Raw genomic sequence first — 24379 nt, 5'->3', positions numbered from 1 at the left:
TGTGTCTCTCCAAGATAATTTTGTGTTTCTTTGTGGTTGTTTTGTGTCTCCATGGGGTACTTTTGTCTTTTGTGTATTGTGTAGTTGTTCTGGGTCTCTGGAGTAATATTGTGTCTTACTGAGGTAATTTTGTGTCTCTCCAAGATAATTTTGTGTCTCATTGTGGTTGTTGCTGAAGTAATTTTGTGTCTCTTTGTGGTCGTTTTGTGTCTTATTGTCGTTTTGTCTCACTTTTTGGTTGTTATGTGTTTCTTTGGGGTAATTTTGTGTCTCCTTGCAGTTGTTTTGTGTATTTTGTAGTCATTTAGGTCTCTGAAGTCATTTTGTGTCTCTTTTTTTTCGAAATTTTGTGTTATTGTGGTTGTCTTGTGTCTCTGAGATAATTTAGTGTCCTTTTTAGTCATTTAGTGTCTCTTTGTAGTTATTTTGTGTCTTACTGAGATAATTCTGTGTTTCTTTGTCGTTGGTTTGTGTCTTTTTTTAGTGGTTTTGTCTCGCTTTGTGGTTGTTTTGGGTTTCTATGGGTTCATTTTGTGTCTTTTTAAGTTGCTTTGTCTCTCTTTGTAGCTATTTTGTGTCTCCTTGCAGTTTTTTAGTGTCTTTTATTGGTAATTTTGTGTCTCTGCGGTTGTTTTATGTATTTTTTTCGTCATTTGGGTCTCTGAAGTATACTTTTGCATCTTACTGAGGTTGTTTTGTATCCTTGTCTCCTTTGTGTCTCTTTGTGGTTGTTTTGTGTCTCTTTCAGTTCCTTTGCACCTTTCTGTGGTCTTTTCATGTCTCTATGTGGTCATTTTGAGTCTCTTCCTGGTCAGTACCTGTAAATTCGAATGACATTTAGCAAGTTAAAGCCAGGGCGCCCCTCCCCCCATCCCTCTGGGCCCAGTAGTCCCATTTCAATAATCCATCCGTGCAAGCCATAGACTCAATAAGCGAGATTGCAGGTCTTATTTCTAAATAATCTTTTATTACAAATTTGAATGCATTTCATAAAAAATGTAATAGTTACAAAAGAGAGATAAATCCAAGTCCCAGCGACTTTATATTACTCTTAATGATCAGTAGTTTTATATAAGCAGCTATTACAATGTCGACCAAGCCACACTGTGGCCTACATTAATGTCATGAATTAACTCGTAATGACTCGTTAATACTGTTTAAGAGATGAGAACTGTGTTAGAGTGAAATGTCTGTTTGAAGAAGCAATGTATTTAAAAAAATAAAAATTAAGAAAGCTGGAAAGAGTCTCCCAAGTGTTTTTAGTCAACTTCCTCCATTCTTGATGTGTCATCATCTCCTTCCAAGACTGGCATGTCCTCATCAGCGGGCTGAATGAGGTCCTCAACTGCAGAATCATCGTCATCAATGCCTGTGAATAAGAATGTGTTCATTAGCAACCAAAGCCTCATATTAATGTATAATAGGCAGACTAATTCCTGTAATGTCAGTTGTCATGGAGAATAAAACATACCAAGACCAAGCTTGATCATTCTGTAGATGCGGTTGGCGTGTGTCTGTGGGTCCTCCAGTGTGAATCCTGAAGACAGCAGGGCGGTCTCAAACAGGAGGATGACCAGGTCCTTCACCGCCTTATCATTCTTGTCGGCTTCCGCCTTCACCCTCAAGGTCTCGATGATTGGATGCAGAGGGTTGATCTCAAGGTGCTTCTTCGCTGTCATGTAGCCCATGGTGGAGTTATCTCTCAGGGCCTGAGACTTCATGATCCTCTCCATGTTGGCCGTCCAGCCGTAGGTGCTGGTGACGATGCAGCAGGGGGAGGAGACCAGGCGGTTGGAGACTGTGACCTGTCGATAACGAAATGTGTCATTGTCATGATCGAACAAAATTGGCCATACTATATTAGTGAAATTTTACTGCAACTAGGGCTGGGCAATAAAGTACTATTATAGTAAAGTTAAATTCAGTAATGTTATAATAAAGTTAAATAAAACACTATTGTAGTAAAGTTAAATAAAGTATTGTTCTGTGTGTCTTGCTCCTATGTTAATAGCGCTAAATGAAGTATTATTGTGGTACAGTTAAGTGAGTCTGTTTCCAAAAATGTAAAGTACTGTTATGATAAAGTTAAATATAGTAAAGTACTAAAGTAATAAAATATAATATATTTAAATCAAAGCAGAACCACTGGTGCTTTTATTTTGAAGCTGCCAATAGTTAGATGTTAGCAGCTAACTAAAACTGACGATAGATAAGATGATTATTATGCCATTTCCTTTACCTTTTCAATCTTCTTGTCGAGGATGTCCTTCATGATCTTGCAAAGGCTTTCAAATTTATTCTTGAGCTCCTCCTGCTTCTTCACGTCTTCCTCATCCTCAGGCAGCTCCAGGCCTTCCTTGGTCACTGAAACCAGGTTCTTGCCATCATACTCCTTCAGCTGCTGGACGCAGTACTCATCGATGGGCTCAATCATGTAAATGACCTCAAGGCCGGCTTTGCGAAGGCGCTCCACGAAGGCAGAGTTCGCCACCTGGTCTTTGGTCTCACCTGTGACAGTCAAGGTAAATTTATTGAATCAACCGGTAAATTACTGAATCACTTGATGCAAAATTATATAAAGAAGTGAGTTGAATAGCTAACCTGTGATGTAGTAGATGTGTTTCTGGTTGTCCTTCATGCGTGACACGTAGTCTTTCAGTGAAACCATCTCATCTCCAGAGACTGAGGTGTAATAGCGCAGAAGCTCAGACAGCTTCTTCCTGTTTTGAGAGTCTTCATGGATGCCAAGCTAAAACAGGAAGCGACGAGTTACTAATAGTCGGCACTAAAACATGTGAAATTCAGATTTTTTTATCGAAGGATTGGAGTTCAAGACATAAATTCAGGCAGATCAACCCACCTTCATGTTCTTGGAGAACTGCTCGTAGTACTTTTTGTAGTTGTCCTTGTCCTCAGCGAGTTCGCAGAAGAGTTCCAGGCACTTCTTGACCAGGTTCTTGCGGATGACTTTGAGGATCTTGCTCTGCTGCAACATCTCTCTGGAGATGTTCAGGGGCAGGTCCTCAGAATCCACCACACCCTTGATGAAATCTGAATAGAGACGAACAAGATCGCTTAGCCTTCCAAAGCCAGACAAACTCAAATGAGCTAGAATGGTTTAAAGTCAATAATATCTTAAACTGATCGGACAAAGAATTTTTATGTCAAGAATTAGTAGTATATATCACTCACTGAGGTATTCAGGGATGAGCTCATCGCAGTTGTCCATGATGAAGACCCTGCGCACGTACAGCTTGATGTTGTTCTTCTTCTTTTTGTTCTCAAAGAGGTCGAATGCAGCCCTTCTTGGTACGAAAAGCAAGGCGCGGAATTCCAGCTGACCCTCCACTGAGAAATGCTACAAGAGACGAGTATGAAGTATGAATTTATTGGCTTAAAAAACATCACATTAACCAATGATAAGAGGGAGTAAAGTAGCATTTTCAGGCATATACTTCATCAGTAGACCTACTTTGACTGCGAGGTGGTCCTCCCAGTCGTTGGTGAGACTCTTGTAGAACTCTCCATACTCTTCATTGGTGATGTCGTCAGGGTTACGGGTCCAGATTGGCTTGGTCTTGTTCAGCTCCTGGGCATCCATGTACTTTTCCTTGACCTTCTTCTTCCTCTTGTTCTTGCCGTCCTTTGTGTCCTCATCCTCGTCAGAGCCCACGTCCTCAATCTTAGGTTTGTCCTTGTCCTCGGCGGCATCTTTCTCAACCTCCTCTTCCTTCTCTCCCTCTTCAAGGTCCACCTCCTTCTCCTTTGTCTTCTCCACCTTGAATGTACGGAAAGAGTGGTGGTTTAGGAATATGTATGTTTAAGCGTGTCAATTTTATTGGTTATTACTGAATTTTAATATGGATAAGATTATCGGAAACAGAGCTTAGAACTTACATAAAGTGTAATAGGGTAGCCAATGAACTGTGAGTGCTTCTTCACAACTTCCTTGATGCGCTTCTCCTCACAGTACTCTGTCTGATCTTCTTTGAGGTGAAGGACCACTTTTGTGCCTCGGCCAATAGGCTCTCCTAAAAGTATCAAAGTTTTTTTCATGAGTCAAATTATATTTATCCTGCAAATGATTGAATATTGTATCAGTGAGGGAAATTAAACTTACCATTGTCAAGTTTAACTGTGAAGGAGCCTCCAGCTGCAGACTCCCAAATGTACTGCTCGTCATCGTTGTGCTTGGTGATGACCGTCACCTTCTCAGCCACCAGGTAGGCAGAGTAGAAACCCACACCAAACTGACCAATCATAGAGATGTCGGCTCCAGCCTGCAGGGCCTCCATGAAAGCCTTGGTGCCAGACTTGGCGATTGTGCCCAGATTGTTGATCAGGTCGGCCTTAGTCATGCCGATACCTGTGTCAATCAGGGTCAGGGTGCGATCATGCAGGTTGGGCCTGATTTCAATCTTCAGATCCTTGCAGGATTCAAGTCTAGTGGGGTCTGTCAAGCTTTCATATCTGATTTTGTCCAAGGCCTGTCCAGATGGGATAAGCTTGTTAAATGTTTGCATACATGTGAGGGCTGGGGACGGACTTACATGATAACATACTGATTTTACTCACGTCTGATGAGTTGGAGATGAGCTCTCTGAGGAAGATCTCTTTGTTTGAGTAGAAGGTGTTGATGATCAGAGACATAAGCTGAGCGATCTCAGCCTGGAAGGCAAAAGTCTCCACTTCCTCCTCCATGACGTTTCCAGCAGCAGGCATCTAAAGGAAAGCAAATGTTTTATTATGTGATTCTGGACTGTGATTCTTCGTGCTTCAGCATAATTTGCTGTAAAATAAATCACTGCTGTTACACGTGAATTCCCTTTCTCCCCCTTGTTAAAGGCAGCCACATGGCATAAGCAGAGTATTGCAGATGGTGGACGAACACATGTTCATCCTGTCAATCAAAGCCTTGCCATTTGCTTAACGGGTGGAGCTCTGATGTTTGTCCCAACCCCCAAAGGCGTCATCATGTGTCATTCAACACCTTTATGTTAAAGCAATGAATAGACTCTACAAATTACAGATAGCAGGGAAACGTTTCAAATTCAGGGTTAAAGGCCTTACTAAAGTTGATATCCATGTCACTATACTGTGATATTTTTTATACGTTTCTGCCCCAATATGTGAAACTGTATCTGCTCAACCGGTTTCTGCTCATCCGCCATTGCTCTCACACTCAGGGTCACCCTGCTTGCCATGTGTTCCTCGCACGTTACAGTTTCACTAGGATACTACTGGTAAAGGGGCTATTCTGCAACACTATAAATAACTGGTATGAAGCATTTAAATCAAGTGTACTTTTGCTTATATTAGTGCAACTGTGTCAGTTTTTTTGAATGTATTTTCATTTGTACCAAGTATTCCTGCTGCTCTGCCTGAGCTCCGTTTAAGCAACCAGTATAATATCATAGAAATTTTACCTTTACTGATTTTTATCTTTACCATTTTTCCCATCTAAACTGCAATGCAAAAAGCATTATTTGATTTTATGTGTTCCAGTCTTACCTTGGATTGAATCTTTTCCTACAGTCGCTTCTTGATAGTTGTCAAATGTCTCACTGAGCTTGTCTTCTCTTGTTGAAGAGCTCCAAGTGTGCGCTTCACTGCTTCTCCCGTGGGCAGCAAGTTTCTCTTGGTGTGTTCAAGTGACTCTATGCAGACCCCACGACATGCCGGTGTCTTTTTATACTTCAGGGGTGGTTTCTCGAAGCTCCCATTCAGAAGCTTCCAGAAGATACGTTCACTACATTAAGAGGGGGGGTGCCGAGGAAAGGCCGGGAAAGGGGGGGTGGCGGCAGGAGAGAGACACCAGAGCCCTAAAGTTTATGTGCCCTTATAGGGGTGCAGAGTCACAAGGAGTGCCTGTCACTCACACTGAGAGCTTTCCTGATAGCTTGTCTGGCTCTTAGGCCCCATACCCCCCAATGTAAGCGTCACAGCTGTGCTCTGCCTGTGCTATCAGCTGCTGTTGAGGTGCCTCATGGGACACACACATACCATGTGGCTTCCTATGGACAGCAGGCATGTTGCTTTTTTAGGCAGAAGAGATTGGGGTGAAACCCAGAGATTTCGCAGAGATATGCATTAAAGAGGTTTTTGAGTGTCTATGAATTTATGTCATATTGTAAAACATAACATGAATAAACTTTGCTATAGTTTGACAAAGAATTCATAGCCCAAGGTCCACCAGCTGGAAATTTCCAGAACTTGCTGCCACATCTTACGGCCTTCATCACCTCATGGACTTTGCAAAGTGAATCAGAAATCTTAACATGATGTTTAAGAGTTTATTGGCTACAACTGCTAAAGTTTATTCACAGGAATGATCAGCAGGCCCTGGTCTTATGGCCACAAACAACGCTAAACAGATGTGGGATTCCAGAGTTCAGCAATGAGGCCCTTCCCTGGGGCTTGGACATGTGTGTCCTGGGCTAATTAAAGTAATCTAAAGATGTATTATTAATCTAGCAGACTTTTCCTCTACTCATATGAATCCAGGGACAACAACAACATGTAACAAAGGTAATCTTACAAAATTCAGCTCCATTACAACTCACAAGGTTCNGGACATGTGTGTCCTGGGCTAATTAAAATAATCTAAAGATGTATTATTAATCTAGCAGACTTTTCCTCTACTCATATGAATCCAGGGACAACAACATGTAACAAAGGTAATGTTACAAAATTCAGCTCCATTACAACTCACAAGGTTCACTGACAAAACAACTGTCTTATACTAAACAAATACAACATGCTAATGTTATTAGCACAAACCTATTGCATTTTACATTGTATAAATTCGCCTAGCAGCTAGCAGAGATTTCCTCTGCTCATATGAAGCCAGGATAAATCACACACAAGACTTAAAATGCTATTTTAGTGGAGGCTTTATTGTCTTCACAATTTATTGTTTATTATCTGTGAAATTAAAGTAAATACAAGCTTTGTTTCCACTGAGGGAAATGGTGTCAGCTTACCAAAAAAAAGAGGTCTGCACCACAGTGTGTAGTTACATTTGTGTGGAGGTGCACTTCAAGGTAAGGCGTTGATTCAACGCATAAGTATGAATACCACCTTAGTCATTACATTCACATTACCATTGATTGTTTATCAAAAATTCCATTGCGTAAATAATTATCTTTTTTTTGTAACTACTTTTTATTAAAGAAACAAACATGAAACATCATGAGTGTTACACGGTCAAGTCACAATACATTTTTCACTTACATCCTGGCGTACAGTGTCACACTTTTCACAGCAGCATTAACACACAATCCATTTCTCCAAATATTTTGTACATTTTTCCATCTCAAGCCTTAAATTAAAAGTAAGTCTTTCCATACAGTATATTTCATTTATAATCCCCAGCCACTGGGCCAATGCTGGAGGATCAACTTGCAACCATTTGTGAGTTACGGCTTTCCTACCACTTGCCAAAAGTATCTTTAATTTTCTTTAAATATTTATCTTTGTGCGGGACAGTTTCAGGCATTTTTCCTAAGTATAATGGAAATGAGTAAACTAAATCCATCTCAATTATCTTATGAATCTCAGCTGCAATCTCTTGCAAGTAAATATTTTGTGAAAGCACCATCAGTCCACCCGACAGCATCATCGCATAGAGAATGCTAAACAGGGAATAATAATTATAATTAGCAAATTTGCAAAACATACACTACTGGTATGTTAATGAGAACTATCAGAAGTATGAGAGAAGGGAACAAGGTGCAGGCTCTGTATTATATTGCCGTTTTTCTGCCCTCACCCCACATAAACCCTGGGTCTTCAACAGAGGGTCGTGACCCCTAGGGGATCCTCAGAGGGACTGTAGAGGGGTCACCAAAATAATATTTGATAATTCAATTGCATTTATTTCTTTTCTTTTTCAAAAATAAAAATATTTCTCAAAACATACATTAACATGAAACCTACATATTATTGCAAAGATAATTGGCAATTTCTTTAAAATAAAATAAAATAAAACAATAATTAACAAATAATTTAGACTACATAACATTAATGATTAAATATTAAAAAATGATGTAAAAATATATACATCTGACAATAATCATTATTTTAATATCTTTGTATTTTATGCACCACAAAATGGCATGTTGTTGTTGTTGTTGTTGTTTTATTGTGGGTTTTTATATTATATTATATTATATTATATTATATTATATTATATTATATATTATATTATATGTTGTATTTGTTGCATTGTAATATGTTTTGATGAGCTGCTACCATAGCCAGGTCTCCCTTGTAAAGGAGATTTGCAATCTCAGTGGGACTCACTGGTTAAATAAAGGTATAATAAAAAATAAAATAAAGTAAAGGTATGTCTACACATGGCACTTTAGGCTGCTCTACATGTCACTGTCGGCCCAGCATAATATGCAACTCAGTGTTATGCAATCCATGTAGGAGAGGTTCCCTGCTCTGTCTCAGCCCTGCCATTAACACCTCACACAGTGTTTTCAGATGTGGGACGACACAGTAACTAAACTTTGTACGGGGAACACTAGAATTCTCTGGTCCAGTGGTGATGTCAGTGACTTCAGCTGACCAGAGGATGGCAGTGTGTCGCATTTGCCACAGATCTGTTACATAATCGAAATGTCTCCACACTACTAGAAGCTGACTGTCAGTGTAACTGAGAAACATGTCGCAATCACTGTAAGCTGATATTTTCTGAAGGACAGGACCAGATTCCCCACAGGTTACAAAGTTAGATGGTACGTCCACGTGTGAGTGAATTGAGCAATGATACAGGAATGTATGTTCCTGGAATTTAGAGCTGTGGTGGCGTATGTCCTCTGATGACCATGATCAGATATACTGATTTTAACAATTTGATTAAAGCAAAGTTCATGAGTTTCAGTCTGGGGTCTGTCTATTGGATGTTTGTGTCTTCTGTGTCCATGTGGATTTATTTATTTTTAGTGTACTGAACCAGTGTTCATCTGTATTGTGTCCATACAAAGTATTTCAGTATATTTAAGATGTTGCTCTCACCTAGAAAATGTCATCACACTTTAAGGCCTCAACAAAGTATATTAAAACACATATAAACCACATCTATAAAATAATATATTGTGTAATTTTAGTAAGAAAGAAAAGTAACAAATACATACAATTTTTCTGTAAAGTGTATTAATTATTAAACTATTAATCTATTAGATGCTGGTTAATGGCTTGTTGCTGCTTTCTATTTTTAATTCTTCTTTTAATTTTATTTACAGTCAAAAAGGCACGTCATATGATATTTGAATAGTTACAGGTTACAGCATTACTATGACTGAGCTGAACTGCAAAGCAGAAATAAATAACAATCATTAATCAGTTAATAAGTGGTCCTTCAGGAATTAAGTACACAGATATTCATACAGACATGAGCCTTTCCAGTTTTACAGCATTTCACATATTCTTCATACAGAATGATATCATTAAGAAATGCAGGGAAAATGGGGCTAGTTTTCAAAAAACGACATTTGTGAATAAAATATTTTTAAAATTAAATTGTAAATCCCAAACTGTGCTTTCATGTCCATCATGTTGGATACCAACCTTTATAGTTTCCTTATTTAGAGTCATCATATTTTAATCATTATGATTCAACTAATTTTGAAAAGTCCCCAAAAGGTCCTTGTTAAATTACAAGAGAAGAAAAGATGTTGTAATGTTTCAGTGTCCAGGTTGACAGTACAAATATTCATATCTAAATTAAACTTTTCATGTCATTACATGTGTAAATCTCATTCATTATTTCAAAGTGAACTTATTTAGCCTTAGGTAGAATTAGAAAAGAGAGATATCTGGTTCTTATATTATTATTATTATTATTATTATTAGGGTGATTAAAAACAACTGAAGTGAGAACATTCTTTAAGAATGTATTATTGCATTTTTTATCTAAAAAAAAATGCATCCATCTATACCTACTGAAGACTCTTGTGGAGTAAAAACAAAACAAAATAACATAAAAGAAAATTTAATAAAATAAAGTTTAATAAAATAAAACAAAAAAGACTGACTGTAGTTTTTCCACAAAAGTATTGTGTTATATGTTATTATTATTATTATTATTATTATATATCACTTTAAGGGTGATGGAAAATAATTGAAGTGAGAACATTCCATAAGAATTTATTATTGCATTTTTCATTTTTCAACTAAATAAAAAATACATCTATCTATAGCTACTGAAGGGTCTTGTTGAGTAAAAATGAAATAAAACAAAATAAAAATAAGATAAAATACAACAAAAAAGTAAAAATGAATAAATAAAACCATTGCTTGTGGAATTGCCTTAATTACTGCGTTTTATTGTCAGTACAAACAAGACTGTTTTTCCACAAAAGCATTATAAAATGATTATCAAATAAATTAATAATAGACCAGATACCCCTCTCCATCCATTATTGGTATTAAAAAATGATTTTCTCTTCATTAATATACTTCTAATATTCCAAATATGGACCGTGTGTGAGGTAAAGTTATGTTTTTATATTAATTTCCAACAGAAATGTAAACTCCTACACTCTTTATTTTCCAGTTTGGTCTCACATGACTGTTCACTCCTCTGTACGCATGGCTGCAGGACTTCAACGGTCCAGCGCATGCGCAGTCGCTAACATCCGGGGCTCGGACAAGGATGAACGCCAATTTCCAAGATGGCGGCGGAGGGAGGAGGGAAGGAGATGAACGAAATTAAAACTCAATTCACCACACGAGAAGGCGTCTACAAACTCCTCACTCACTCCGAATACAGTCGCCCGAACAGGGTGCCTTTCAACTCGCAGGGCTCCAACCCCGTCAAGGTCTCCTTCGTCAATGTGAACGACCAGTCCGGCAACGGCGACAGGATCTGTTTCAATGTGGGCCGGGAACTCTACTTTTATATCTACAAAGGCGTGAGAAAGGTAAACAATATTTGACTGCAGCGACGGAGACCGAGCCGTCCGGGAGCAGCCCGGTGGTTTGGCGGCTTCAGACGAGCTGCCGCCGGGCTGTCAACTCTCCCAGCTCCTGTCATTGAAGTGCGCAGATTGTCAAGACAAGGCCATGTAGCAGACCTAGCTAACTTAGCAGCTAATTAGCATTCTTAGCTAACATCGCCACAGTAGTTGTTTTTGCCTCGTTGAGTCTTGTGTGCACTTCACAGTCCCTCAGTTGTTTGAGCTCTCAGTCCGTGATGAGCTGTGACGTGAGATTTCTCAGTGACCTCGCTACGTAACGCATGTCATGTGTCATGGTGTGTTTGTTTATGCTCGGTATTTACATGAGAAAGCCACATAAGGGTGACGAGTTGTCAACAGTGCTCACCAGCAGGGTTAACTGTGGTGTGTCCCATCACAGTGTGAGCTACAGGAGTGTCAGTGAGGAGTGTGTTGTTGCTCGTGATGTAATGATGAGTGCACTCTGCTGTCAGGGCTTGGATGTGATGTAATATGAGCCACTGTTTGGTCGCACACACTGATGATGTCATTGCAGCAAGCCACATTTGGGCTTGTTTAGCTGGCATGGTGACTGTGACAGTGGTGACATGCTGATGGTGGGGTCGTCCCTGAAGAAGCAGCAAAACATGTCCTAGCCTCCATGTAGGAACTCTGCTCCTCCTGTGTATCCAGCTCAGGTGCTCTCCTACTCCCTTTTCACCAATTTGTTCCTGATCTGCTTCGGTTTGGGATTTCTGGAACCTTGGTGCTGTCTAGGGAATCTGTGCTCCCATTGGTTTTTAGCAGGGGTGTGTGATATTGTCCTAAAATAACATCACAATGTTTTAGGTGTTTTTGTGGCAATGATATTCTTGACAACATGACAAATTAGGAAAAAAAAATATAATTGTATTCATTTAAGAACATAGAATTGCAATAAAATAATCAATATTCTTCAAATATTCAGTAAAAACTAAAACGATCTCTCATTTCTTCAGTTTGTGAACAACAACAGTAACTCAGAGTCAGATTCAGATTCTGTTACAGTATTAATAGTTCAACCAAAAATGACACATTTAAATAAATGTCCCCTCGGATCTATAAATATAAATCAACAGGTGATTTCCTTCTTTTTTCCCACCTGGACCTTTATGCTCTGCCATTTCTCCTCTAATCATCACGCTGTAACCTGTGACAGGCTGTTATGATACCACAACTATCACACAGTCACATATATGGAGTTTTTTTGTCGAGCTGCGAGCGTCACGTAGGTTTACATCACCAAAGGTTTATGACAAAATCACTTGACGACACTTGGATAGAGGAGAGGGAGAGACGCTGTGCTGCTGCCAGAGGAGCCACTGACTGAGTTCCCTCTGAGCGGTAAGTCACTAAAAGAGTCTGAGAAGTCCGGGGCTGTTCATAAAACATTCACAGTTTATTCCACACTACTGAAGCTGCTCCTCTGTTTGGAACCACCGCAGAGTTAGAAATAATTTCACTTTCAGCCATGCCTGTTGAGGATCTTTCCATTAAATCTAATTCAGCAGTGTTTAATGCTGCCATTAATGCACGATGATGTAATTTGGTGACTTACAGCATCTTTCAGAGCTAGAGCTAGCTACTTTTATTGGAAAAGAATTGCCAACACTGGTTGTGCTTTTCTGTTGCTTTCATTATTCTGTGAAAACACAACAAAGTTCTTGTTGAATTAAAAAAAAAATATTGAACAAATTTAACATTGAACTGAACATGAAAATGATAGTTACAATTTAAAGTGTAGTTTTCATTTGATACTTGCTCACAACTATCTCAGACAATCTCTGATAACATTATCACAGTCTGCCGCGATATGATATGATATATTGCACAACTTGACAGCTGAGGATATTTATATATTGTCCATATTGTGCAGCTCAATTTTTAACGAACTGTGACTTTCATGCATATCTGCATCATGTCGTACTATTTACAACCCTAATCACATTCTTGAAATGCAGGCAATTCTTTTTCCATATGACAGAAACAACACAGCAGAAGAAGTGTCGTTTACCTTGGAGATGTTTTGGCGGTTCGCCCAAATTGTAATGAGCACCAGTTCCCTGCAGCTCTTGATTTAACCAATTCACTGTGACTGCATCTTCTTGTACTCCTCCTCCCCTGCAATATTTCAAATTAGCCGTTATTTATTATTTATTATTTCAAGCTTTGCATCATTGTTCTGGAGCACTTGAAATGTAAAAGTCTGCCAAAAAGCCGTATTTTATTTAGCGCAGCAGCCTCACTTTGACGACACTGACAGCTTTTTAATTACATCCCCTATGCTTTCTCTCTGCGTCTGTTTAATGCATGAAAACAGACCACGAGAGAGTTGCAGCGATAAAACATAAAGCCATTACAAATATCACAATTCCACTGGTCTGATGCCAGATATATTCCTGCCAGGTTTGCAGCTCTGTTCATGAGGTCCATTATCTTTTTCCTTTTAGGCTGACTACAGGTTTGGCTAATTGTCTTCCTTTTACCTACAGTAATGAAACAGACCATTTTGCAGTGATGCATAGGGTCAGTTTGGGGTGTAAACCTGCACAACAAGGAGGCGTTTAAGCTCACAGGACTCAGCTTGTGTCATATCGTACGAGAATAGATAACTTAGTATATACCACATTTTGATTTCATTCAGTGTCATGTTGAGTCGTGTTATCAGCTGCCTGTTGAAAGACAAACTTAACAGTTAACCTCCAGTATGTGGCGTGGCTGGGTCTGGTCTTCCTCTCTATTTTTGGATAATGACTTTCCATGTGTCACAATTCATTATTATCATGCACCAGGAACACTGGGTTGGCACTTAGTAGACAGACACAAACAAAGAGTAGATAGCAGCCAGCAATGCTCTTGAGATATTTGTCCCCAGCAAATGTTGAGAGACTTCAGTTATTTAAAAAAGTGGTATTTTTCTGTACACTGAAAGTTTAATTGGCTTCATTTCTGGCATTTTGATGTGAGATAAGTTGTCCCTCGGTGGTGTATGAAAGAATCAAATGCAATCATGGGCTTGATGTTTTTTTACTGTGACTTAAAGGGACACCTAACAATCAAAAATACATATTATCCTCTAACCTGTAGTGCTATTTAGTCAATGATTTTGTGTGTGAATTGCAGAGTGTTGGCGATATCAGCTGTAGAGATGTCTGCCTTCTATCTAATATAATGGAACTAGATGGCAGCAAAGCAAACTCTGAGTCATGCGTGTGCACATTTTGGAAGACACTGGGAAGTGGCGACGCAGATGGCGAGGTGGTGAAGTGGAGTCAGATTTTTATTGATGTCTCACACAAATTTAATGTCACACTATATCCACCTTAGATCCACGTTATCACTGAAATTAAATCCAGCAGCCTTATTTTGCGCTTGGAGTGAGTGATAATTGTTTCATAAAAACGCTGTAAAATCCAACTGAAATCCTGAATTGAAATTCTTTCTAAATACGTATTTAATCCGCACTGCCTCTAACGTCTCATTGTCCACTCTGTGAGCGCAGGAGGGGGAGAGGATGGCGCGACTGCATGGAATATATTTATTTATTTAGCTAAATATTTCCAGTGCATTTATCATGTCTCGAAATACAGCCATTAAGCACAACCGTTACACTCATTTCATCAGCCCTACTTAGACATGTGCTGTTCATGACAAAACCGGCATGAAGAAACGTGTTCGCCTATTACACTTTCATCTTTGAATTGTATTTCAAATTACACGTTGTATTTTGGGACAGGGATACCACTGGTTCATGCTGTAATTCAGGCCGGGTGTCTGATCAGACTAATTGCCATAAACATATAAATACTGCGGTGACCCTCGTGCGTAATTGCGCAAGATGGCACTGGCACATACTCCTTTTTGCCTCCACCTTTAATAAATGTGATTCTTTATGTCGCACATCAATGTCAAACATCCTCAAATTTAAAAGCAACACATTAACTACATGTTGGTAAAGGAGTAGAAGTATTTGGTCTACCTTTAGATCAGACAGTCCCACAGACACAGCTGACAGCATCAGCAGCGTTGATGTGTTGCCACTTTTTTTCGCTTTCTTTTATTAGTGGTCCCGCTGCTGTGGCCACCAAATAAAATCTTTCTTCAGTCCTTCACCTCCCATTAAAGGGTCTCTAGCTCAGTCTCGGAGAAATTCCGTTTTTTGGTTGGTTTTTCACACCTGTCGCCGTGACTCACAACGAGAGAACACTCGCATGCCGGCTTATTTATATGCAGATCGCATTCACGAGGTGATTTGCATGACCATTTATGGTTGAACTAGGGCATGTAGAGGGCGGAATATGAGGCGGATCTGGGTGCGCACAACTCCAGGAGGTCTGTGATTTATAAAGAGAACATTGCGTGCAAGTGTGCGTGCGCATGGTTTTATAGAAATCAGATTATTTTTTGGTGCACGCCATTTTCAATCCTAAGCACTCTTTTATAAATGAGGCCCCAGGTCATGATTTCTGCAAAGAGACATGTTGTTGAGTTATTAAAATATATTTAGTCGCTTTGAGCACCACAAGCCGAGTGCCATCTAGTTCCATTATATTGGAGAGAAGGCAGACATCTCTACGGCCGGTATGTCCAACACTACAGGTAATAAGAAACAATATTGTTGATTTTGGGGTCCTTTAAGTATAAATAGATTGCGTGCCAATTTTCCTTTACAAGAAATCTTAAGAGAAAAGCTGTGAGATAAACACAAGCACTGAGTTGTTGAGTGAAGTGTTAGAGGTCACCTTGGAGGAGAGGCGTCATCTGAAATATAGTTGATGTGAGCAAAGTAGAAGCCAAATAAGTGTCCATCACAGTCAGAGCTGCTTGTCAAAATGGTTGACACTTAAAAACAGTTTGTATCTCTGTTCTAGGCTGCCGATCTTAGTAAGCCCATAGACAAGAGGATATACAAAGGAACGCAGCCCACATGTCATGACTTCAACCCCATCACAGCTACAGCAGAGAGCGTCTCCCTGCTGGTGGGTTTCTCAGCCGGCCAGGTGCAGCTCATCGACCCAATAAAGAAGGAAACCAGCAAACTCTTCAATGAAGAGGTGGGTTCAACTAAAAGATGATGAAAGCGACATTTAGTTTTAGTTGACCACATTACTGTCTGACCACTGCCTTTGTGTTTTTGTGTCCCTCTGCCCTCAGAGACTTATAGACAAGTCACGAGTAACGTGTGTACGATGGGTTCCTGGTTCAGAGAGCTTGTTCCTGGTGGCTCACTCCAGCGGCAGCATGTATTTGTACAACGTGGAGAACACCTGCGGCACCACGGCGCCTCACTACCAGCTCCTTAAGCAGGGTGAAAACTATGCTGTGCACACCTGCAAGAGCAAGTCGGCTCGCAACCCGTTACTGCGCTGGACAGTGGGCGAAGGGGCGCTCAATGAGTTTGCCTTTTCCCCGGACGGCAAGTTCCTGGCTTGTGCGAGCCAGGATGGCTTCCTGCGGGTGTTTGGCTTTGACGCTGCGGAGCTCCACGGAACAATGAAAAGCTACTTCGGTGGCTTACTGTGTGTGTGCTGGAGCCCGGATGGACGGTATATCGTGGCGGGTGGGGAGGACGACCTGGTGACTGTGTGGTCGTTTTCAGACTGCAGAGTGATCGCACGGGGGCATGGTCACAAGTCGTGGGTGAGTGTGGTGGCGTTTGACCACTGCACCACCAGCGTTGAGGACGGTGACCCCCCTCCTGAGTTCAGTGGTAGTGACGAGGAGTTCCACGAGCAGATTCACTTTGGTGCGGGCAGAGACAGAGCGAACAGCTCTCACTCTCGGCTCTCTAAGAGAAACTCTACAGACAGTCGGCCTGTTAGTGTGACCTACAGATTCGGCTCAGTGGGACAGGACACCCAGCTGTGTCTGTGGGACCTAACCGAGGACATCCTCTTCCCTCACCTCCCTCTGTCCCGCACTAGGACTCACACTAATGTTATGAGTGCCACAAGCCCTCCAGCCACTGGACAAACTGCGACTACTACTACAAGTACTACTACTGCTACTACTACTACTGTATCCACCACTAATCCCAGTGGCACTAATGGTAAAGACAATGGGAGCAATAGTAGCACCAGTGGCAACCCAGCTAACTCCCTCCCCAACACCCTGCCTCGGTCCAACAGCTTGCCACACTCCTCCAACCCAACAGGGGGCAGCACGCCCAACAGTCACACCGGCAGCAGCAGCAACAGCAGCAGCACCAAGGGCAACAGCATCATCGACAGCGCTTTCATCGCCACCGGCGTCAGCAAGTTCGCAACGCTGTCGCTACACGACTCGCGCAAGGAGCGCCACGAGAAGGACCACAAGCGAAACCACAGCATGGGCCACATCAGCAGCAAGAGCAGCGACAAGCTCAACCAGCTCAGCTCGTCGCGGACGGCAAAAGCGGAAGCGGCAAAGACTCTGGGCACGACGCTGTGCCCACGCATGGAGGACGTGCCGCTGCTCGAGCCGCTGGTGTGCAAGAAGATCGCTCACGAGAGACTCACTGTGTTAATCTTCCTTGAGGACTGTCTGGTAACAGCCTGTCAGGAGGGTTTCGTTTGCACATGGGCTAGGCCGGGGAAAGTGGTGAGTGACAGGCCTCTCGAGGATACTGTCATGTGACACCTCTTAACGTAGTCTGGGCTATTTTCCTCGCTGCATTCAGAAGCAGTTAACGCCACTGTGTGCAGCCGACGCTTTTGGTCATTTCAAGATTTACACTAAACCCTCAGAATTCTGAAGGTTAATAGCACATCCTCTCCCGACAGTAAACCTCGTGGCCTCACTATTCTGCCTCTTTTAATGCATTACAAGTAACACTGTTGTTTGTTATCAATGTGTGTTATCTGTCTCTCCACAGGGATTGCTATCATCTCAAAACAACCCAGCCAACTCCCCCAGTGGAACAGTAGTATAGCCCCAGTGCTGGTGCTGCTAATGACAGCTCCATGCAACAGAGACGGGGGGATGACCAAGGCCAAGGCCCCTGCAGCGCTTCTTCACACACTGTCACACACCACATGACCTCCAGTGTCACCTTCATTCTCGTCACTACAACCACCCAGATGCTCTCTTTGTGTTACTGTTTAGACGTTGGCCAAGCCAGGGTTAGAAACTTGATGCCCCTTGTGTCTGGGGGTAAAAAAAAAAGGGTGCTATTGGAAGTAAGATGGCAAGCTTTAAATCGTCCAGGAGGTTCATGAGAGGGATCGACTGGCTCGTTGTTCCGTCTGTGGTCATATCAAGTCGTGTCTAGTCTGAAACTCTAGTACCCAATCCTTTGTGCCTGTAGATCTTCAAAGACTAGACATGCTGTGAGCATTGTCGTGATGCCTCAACCTTTTCTATGGGTTTAATTCGGACATTTTTTCCTACGTTTTCGTTCTTCAAATGCAGATAAAGGGAAACAGATGAGGGATTGTGTTGCAGCAACGCCAAGTCTCTTTCATTTCCCACCTCCTGGGCGATCTCTTGTGCAGCCCCCGGTCCTCGACGCCTGTTCAAGAGAGCTTTTTACTTCCTTTACAAATGTTTGAATCAATGGTATCACACTTTAAAGTGTATTTGCACAGATTTTCTTTTCACTCTTGTTTTCCCCATTTTTGAAATCATGACGGTGGAACACAAGCAAAAGACAGCTCTGGAAGCACTTGGGGAAACGGCTCATTATTGCCCTCTGTCTCAACGCTGGATGCTGCAATCATAGTTTTTTATATGGAAAAAAAATTGTTTGCACTTAATAGTTTGTTAGAGGAGAATGGCTTTACATTTTTGGAGTGTGTAAGGACTCCTTGACAAGGTTGAAATATAAATAGAATGAAAAAAAACCTTTGTATCTATTGAACATTTATTTTAATATTGTTTCAGATTACATGGGCTCTGTAATATATGTAAATATTGTACTTCGATGATTTATGGGTGAAATGATCATTATTACCTTAGTTCAAAGATCCTCATTTCAGAAAATAGTGATATTTCTAATACAGAAGATCTATACCTAATATTAAAAATGAATCTTGAATATGCAGGTGAAAATGTTTCCTTTCTGTTGTACATAAAGAGAATTCAGGTGTATTTTTATTAATGAAACGTTTGGTATAGGAAACATCTATGAAAAAAATCCTCTTATCTAACAGGTAGTGCTGAATGCTAGCTAGCCTGTCGCTGCAGATTTCCTTTTACAACATAGGCAGGTAGGCGCAGACGCAGCGGCCTCATTCAGCCATCACTCCGAGCTCAGGTAAACCACAGGAAGACTAACGCTGGCATAGTTCCCCTCACTTAGTCCCATCCATCAACATGTGTGTGAATTCACTTTAACTAACAAATAAGACTGACTACCATGTTCTGCAGACAGGGCTGTGACCTGCGCGTCCTGTTTCTGTGAGTAATAATTACTGAACTGATGCTGAACTTGTGAACAAACATTTGACACTGTGTTGAATACCAACTGACTTGACGTCAGCACTTGATGATGGTATAAGTGCTTGAGGTGAGCGTGTTTGTTTTTTTTTGTTTTTTTTATCCAAGAACCCACATAGGAAGACTGAGGATATTAACAGTGGGAGCCTTTTCCTCCATGTGACGCCTATTAAAACAGCTTTGACATATTACATGTTCCATTTGTGTTGCTTTATTAAGTGTGCGTGCGTGTGTGTGTGTACTCACCGCATGAATCGATGTCTTCATGTAGCAGTGTCTTCATTAATCGGGAATATGCCGTCATGCTTCCCTCCACATGAGGCCAGAGGTCAGGCTCGGCACACAACAGGGATTTTTTAGCTATTCTGCTGACAAAGTGAACAATCAAACACTCCACCGGCAGTCATATGTAGAGTAGTGCTTTCATTAAGTTCAGTCAGTGAACGCAGATCAGCCACTATGTTAAAACTGCAGACAGGTGAAGTGAATAACTTATCATCTCGTTACAATGTAAGGTGCTGCTGGGAAACCTTGGGTCCTGGTATTCATGTGGATGCTACTTGACAAGCACCACCCACCTAAACACCACTGCAGATGAAATGTACCCCCTCATGGCAGCAGACCCCCACCAGCACATCATGCTGCTCAGGAATGGCCTGAGCTTATGGTGTCAACCTTGTCTCCAAGTTCCCCAGATCCCAAACTAATCAAGTATCTCAGTACCTCAGAAGTCCTGTGTCTATACCTCAACAGGTCAGAGCCAAGTTAAATCAACAGTGGAGCCTCCTTGTATCGGACATTGGCACTGACCTGTCAAGACACGAACACAGGACTTCTGGGGTACCGGTACGTCCCCTGGAGCTCTTTGCCGCGCTCCTCAGGGCCATTCCTGAACAGTTTTTGCAGTGTGACATGTTGCATTGTCTTGCTGGTGAGGTCAATTGGGGAGTGCTGTTCCCCACATGCCAATCTAATCAAGGACATACCGGTACCCCAGAGGTCCTGTGTTCATGTCACGACAGGTCAGAGCAAAGTCCGATCCAAGGAGGTCCCACTGTGGATTTGACTTTTGAGACGTGAATTCAGGACCTCTGGGGTACAGGTACCTCCCACAGATACTCGATTAGATTGGCATCTGGGGAAGCTGGAGGGCAGATTGACACCTGGAGCTCTTTGTCATGTTCCTTGGGCCATTTCTGAACAGTTTTTGCAGTGTTGCGTGGTACATTGTCCTGCTGGTGAGCTCATTGGGGAGTGTTGTTCCCCAGATAATTTAGTATCTGTGGGACATTTAGGTACCCCAGAGGCCCCGAGTTTATGTCAGGACAGGTCAGAGCTAAGACCGATGCACGGAGGCCCCACCGGGAATTTGACCTGGCTTTGACCTGTCCAGGCGTAGACATGAGATCTCTGAGGTACCAGCAACTTCCACAGATACTGGATTAGATTGGAATCTGGGTATTTGGAGGCCAGATCGATCCCTTGAGCTCTTTGTCACATTACTTGGGCTGCCCCTGAGCAGACGTCCATTCCAAGGAGGCCCTACCGTAGATTTGACTTGGCTCTGACCTGATGAGATGGACTATAAGACCTCTGGGGTACAGGTACCTCCCACAGATACTTGATTAGATTGGCATTTGGGGAATCTGGAGGGCAAATTGACACCTGGAGCTCTTTGCCATGTTCTTTGGGCCAGTTTTTCCAGTGTTCCATGGTACATTGTCCTGCTGGGGAGGCCCACTGGGGAGTGCTGTTCCCTGGATGCCAATCTAATCGAGTATGTCTCGACAGGTCAGAGCTAAGTCCGATCCAAGGAGGCCCCACCATGGATTCTAATTGGCTCTTACCTGTGACCTGCCAAGGCATAGACACAGGACCTCTGATGTTCCAGCACCTCCCACAGATACTTGATTAGAATGGGATCTGGGGAGTTCAGAGATGAGGTCCATGCCTTTAGCATGAGCAATTCCTGAGCAGTTTTTGCGGTGTTGCATGGTGCATTGTCCTGCTGGCAAAGCCCACTGGAAAGCGCTGGTGCCATGAGGGGGTGCACTTGGTCTGTTTGGGTCGGTGGTGTTTGCCAAATGGCTGCCATGTGAATGCAAGGACCCAGAGTTTCCCAGCAGGACATTACAGTGTACCAAGATGATCAAGTTTATTTACTTCACCTGTCAGTGGTTTTAATGTTGTGGTTGCTCAATGTATACTAGCATTTGAACGCTGTATCTGTAATTATGTTACAGGAGGAGGAAGAACAATAATGCATAAGGATTATTATATGATGGTCATCAGCAGGAATTAAATGAATACTTACATACACCCACAAAATGATCTTATGCTTATCAGTAACTAACCTCATGTTACGCTGAATTCATGAAGGAAAGTTTGGTGTTCTTTCATATCTCCACAGTCAATGAAGAATCCAAAAATTGAGAACATTTTTGATGAATTGCAGTCATAGAGGTTCACGTTAAACAACAGCAAAACTATATCAAAACATCCATGTACAAACTCTCACACAACTCCTACAGTATAATCCATCATTTATCCACTCATATGTGTGATACTTCCCAAACAGCCATTACATACAGGGAACTTAAGTAAAGGTGAAACTCATCTATGCGCTCTCCACAGCCAGACTCCATTGACAAAAACTGATTTTACCTCACTGAGCATGGGAGCTACTGGTCTACCATTGCCTCCATCAGTTCGTTTGTTCTGACTTTGGTGTTTTAAAGGGTTAGTTCAGATTCACCAAAGTCACACAACAACACAAACACAACACAAACGGAGTCTGGCTTTGAAGAGAGCATAGATAAGTTTCACTTTTAGTTCAGTTCCCTGTTGGAAAGTCTGTTTGGGAAGTACTGAGCATACAACTGGAAAAACGAGACTCAAGAGGACTATGTGAGAATCTGCACTAAGCCTTTCAAACACAAGCAAAAGACTCCTGATTCAGTTCTTTAATTTAATTCAACTGAGCTATTAAAGGCCCTGCCACAGGTGTTCTCAGTTATGGCTAATTAGACCTCCGCTCTGGAGCCATGCTGGACATTACAAGAGGTATTAAACCAAAGTCCGTGCATTAAAGAATCTGCACACTCACACAGGTGTTGTAATTTTGGTTGATTGAAAATTTGCTCAGGTTGAAGTTTGTTATAGCTACGCTGGGAATTACCTGAGGTCACCAAAATCTGTAAACTAATAAAAAAGGTAAAGGTGTAATTTGTTCCTCCTGCACAGGTGGGTGCAGAAAAACTGAGGCCGAGTCAGGCACAGTTGGTACAAGCTTACACAGCAATGAGAAGAGGTCTAATCAGGAATAATAAATGAAAACACCTGTGCTGTTGGTGACCTGAGGGTTTGTAGGGGCTTTAGTAAAAATGATAATGGTGCTATACTTACAATAAACAGAGTGAGGAAGACGTCAACAGTCCTTTTTCTAGCAGACATTTTGACATGTCGCCATAGGAGAAGCACAGGTGGAAATAATCAGTGTTAATGATGGCTGAATCCCATTTAGCTGTTGATTCTTATCAGTGTAGAACTGAATGTAGGCCTACAGCTGTGTGCAACATACACTCATACATGTCACTACAAATGGATTTTAAGTGCTTCATCTGCAGTCAAGCCACAGCAAGCTATGGAAATTATTTTCCTGAACCAAGCTGCTATAAATGTATGACATCCTGTTGAATTAACATGTTACTAACATGACCAGGAACAGCCATTTAGACCAGATATTAAAGGCTAACTTAGATATTTGTCAGCCTGGATCTTATTTTCCAATGTTTTTGTCTCTAAGTGACTGATGGAGACAACAATTTTTGAAATCCAGTATTGAGTGAGACTGCTGCAGTCAGTAGTTGCAACACAGTCTGCAACGTCACGTTAAAGGGCAATTGTGCACCGTTAAATTACGTCCACTGAAAGTGTTTGTTTTTGCCACTGACAGGCTCAGATTGTTCCATTATGGAGGGGATCCCTACAGAGATAGACTGTTATGGCAACTTTATTGGTAGTGTAAAAGATGTCTTGTGGGTGTGGTTTAGGCAGGTGGTAGGAGGTAGGGTCAACACTGACATTACACCTGAGGGTTGGTGGTAATGACTCATTAGCCGCTATTAGCCGCACCTGGAGGGAGAGCTGGAGAGGTCTTTGCTGAGCGGGCATGCCACGAGGGAGACGCCGGAGGAAAGACATTCTTAAGACAAAACAGACAGAAAGCGTTTGACGTGCCACCACGAATTATACATGTAAATACACATTCACTCTGACCAACCATGAAGAAGAGTGAGCTGCCCAGCTGGTCCAACAGAACGACACCCGAGGGCTGTCCAAGGAGTCGTCCAATCCAAGCGAGCTGGTCACAAGAAGCAAGAGCGATGGCCTGGTGTTGAGTCAACCACTCCCTGATCTTCCGGTTGGTGGACGACCGGAAGCAGCGGGTCTGTGGGGCAGCTGAGTGAAGTGGAGCCTGAGGAGGAAGCACCGGTTAGCCCCGGTTTCACTACAGGCAGATTCACTCGCTACAGGGGCGAGGAAATAAAACCTGAACAGCCAATCAGAGTGATCTCTCTCACCGACAAGCTCCGCCGCCGATTCAACATGCTCAATTGGCCGAAAAGCTGCAGACACCAACGCGCCGACGGTGCGGGACACACCGCAAAAACTAAGGCGACAGACGCTCACCGATGGCCCGACTTTGGTTGACGGCCGACCGTCGGCTTGGTGTGTCAGGGCCTTTAGTTGATGAGGTTTCACAAGCCGGATTTTGCATATTTTATTTTAAAGGGCCAGTGTGTAATATTTGGCATGGTTTATTGTCAAATCTGAATCTGAATATTCTACCCATTAATATGTTTATATAAGTGTATGATCGCTATAAAATAAAATTTGTTTGGTTTTTGTAGCCTTATAATTATGCTTTTATATATATATATAGCAAGGGCCTTGCTTTAGAGAGGTCGCCATCTTGC

At 41.9% G+C, this 24379-nt stretch overlaps 2 protein-coding genes across 2 annotated transcripts; one reads left to right on the top strand and one right to left on the bottom strand.

Moving 5' to 3' along the window:
- Positions 1 to 945: 945 nt before the first annotated feature.
- Positions 946 to 5679, bottom strand: hsp90aa1.1 (heat shock protein 90, alpha (cytosolic), class A member 1, tandem duplicate 1). The gene is made up of 11 exons (XM_050057452.1): positions 5512 to 5679; positions 4576 to 4722; positions 4121 to 4487; positions 3898 to 4031; positions 3473 to 3778; positions 3193 to 3358; positions 2861 to 3051; positions 2602 to 2749; positions 2240 to 2508; positions 1472 to 1805; positions 946 to 1369 (listed from the first exon to the last, which is right to left on the bottom strand). Exons 2-11 carry the CDS (start codon positions 4720 to 4722, stop codon positions 1260 to 1262), a joined length of 2172 nt encoding a protein of 723 aa, XP_049913409.1. The 5' UTR covers positions 5512 to 5679; the 3' UTR covers positions 946 to 1259.
- Positions 5680 to 10542: 4863 nt separating this feature from the next.
- Positions 10543 to 19589, top strand: wdr20b (WD repeat domain 20b). Its single transcript, XM_050057465.1, has 4 exons — positions 10543 to 10931; positions 15857 to 16039; positions 16140 to 17564; positions 17839 to 19589. The coding sequence occupies exons 1-4, from the start codon at positions 10683 to 10685 to the stop codon at positions 17893 to 17895; spliced, it is 1914 nt and encodes a 637-aa protein (XP_049913422.1). The 5' UTR covers positions 10543 to 10682; the 3' UTR covers positions 17896 to 19589.
- The last annotated feature ends 4790 nt before the right edge of the window (positions 19590 to 24379 follow it).

The sequence above is a fragment of the Epinephelus moara genome, chromosome 12 (genome assembly GCF_006386435.1).
Source record: "Epinephelus moara isolate mb chromosome 12, YSFRI_EMoa_1.0, whole genome shotgun sequence".
Lineage (NCBI taxonomy): Eukaryota > Metazoa > Chordata > Actinopteri > Perciformes > Serranidae > Epinephelus > Epinephelus moara.
Note: the sequence above shows the minus strand (reverse complement) of the source record. Positions and strands in the feature narration are given on the sequence as shown.

Coding starts and splice junctions, on each gene's coding strand:
- wdr20b (XM_050057465.1), top strand. CDS start 10,683: ATGGCGGCGGAGGGAGGAGGGAAGGAGATGAACGAAATTAAAACTCAA. Junction 16,040..16,139: donor GCAAACTCTTCAATGAAGAG/GTGGGTTCAACT, acceptor CTCTGCCCTCAG/AGACTTATAGACAAGTCACG. Junction 17,565..17,838: donor GGGCTAGGCCGGGGAAAGTG/GTGAGTGACAGG, acceptor GTCTCTCCACAG/GGATTGCTATCATCTCAAAA.
- hsp90aa1.1 (XM_050057452.1), bottom strand. CDS start 4,722: ATGCCTGCTGCTGGAAACGTCATGGAGGAGGAAGTGGAGACTTTTGCC. Junction 3,052..3,192: donor GCTCATCCCTGAATACCTCA/GTGAGTGATATA, acceptor GTCTCTATTCAG/ATTTCATCAAGGGTGTGGTG. Junction 1,806..2,239: donor TCGACAAGAAGATTGAAAAG/GTAAAGGAAATG, acceptor CGTTATCGACAG/GTCACAGTCTCCAACCGCCT.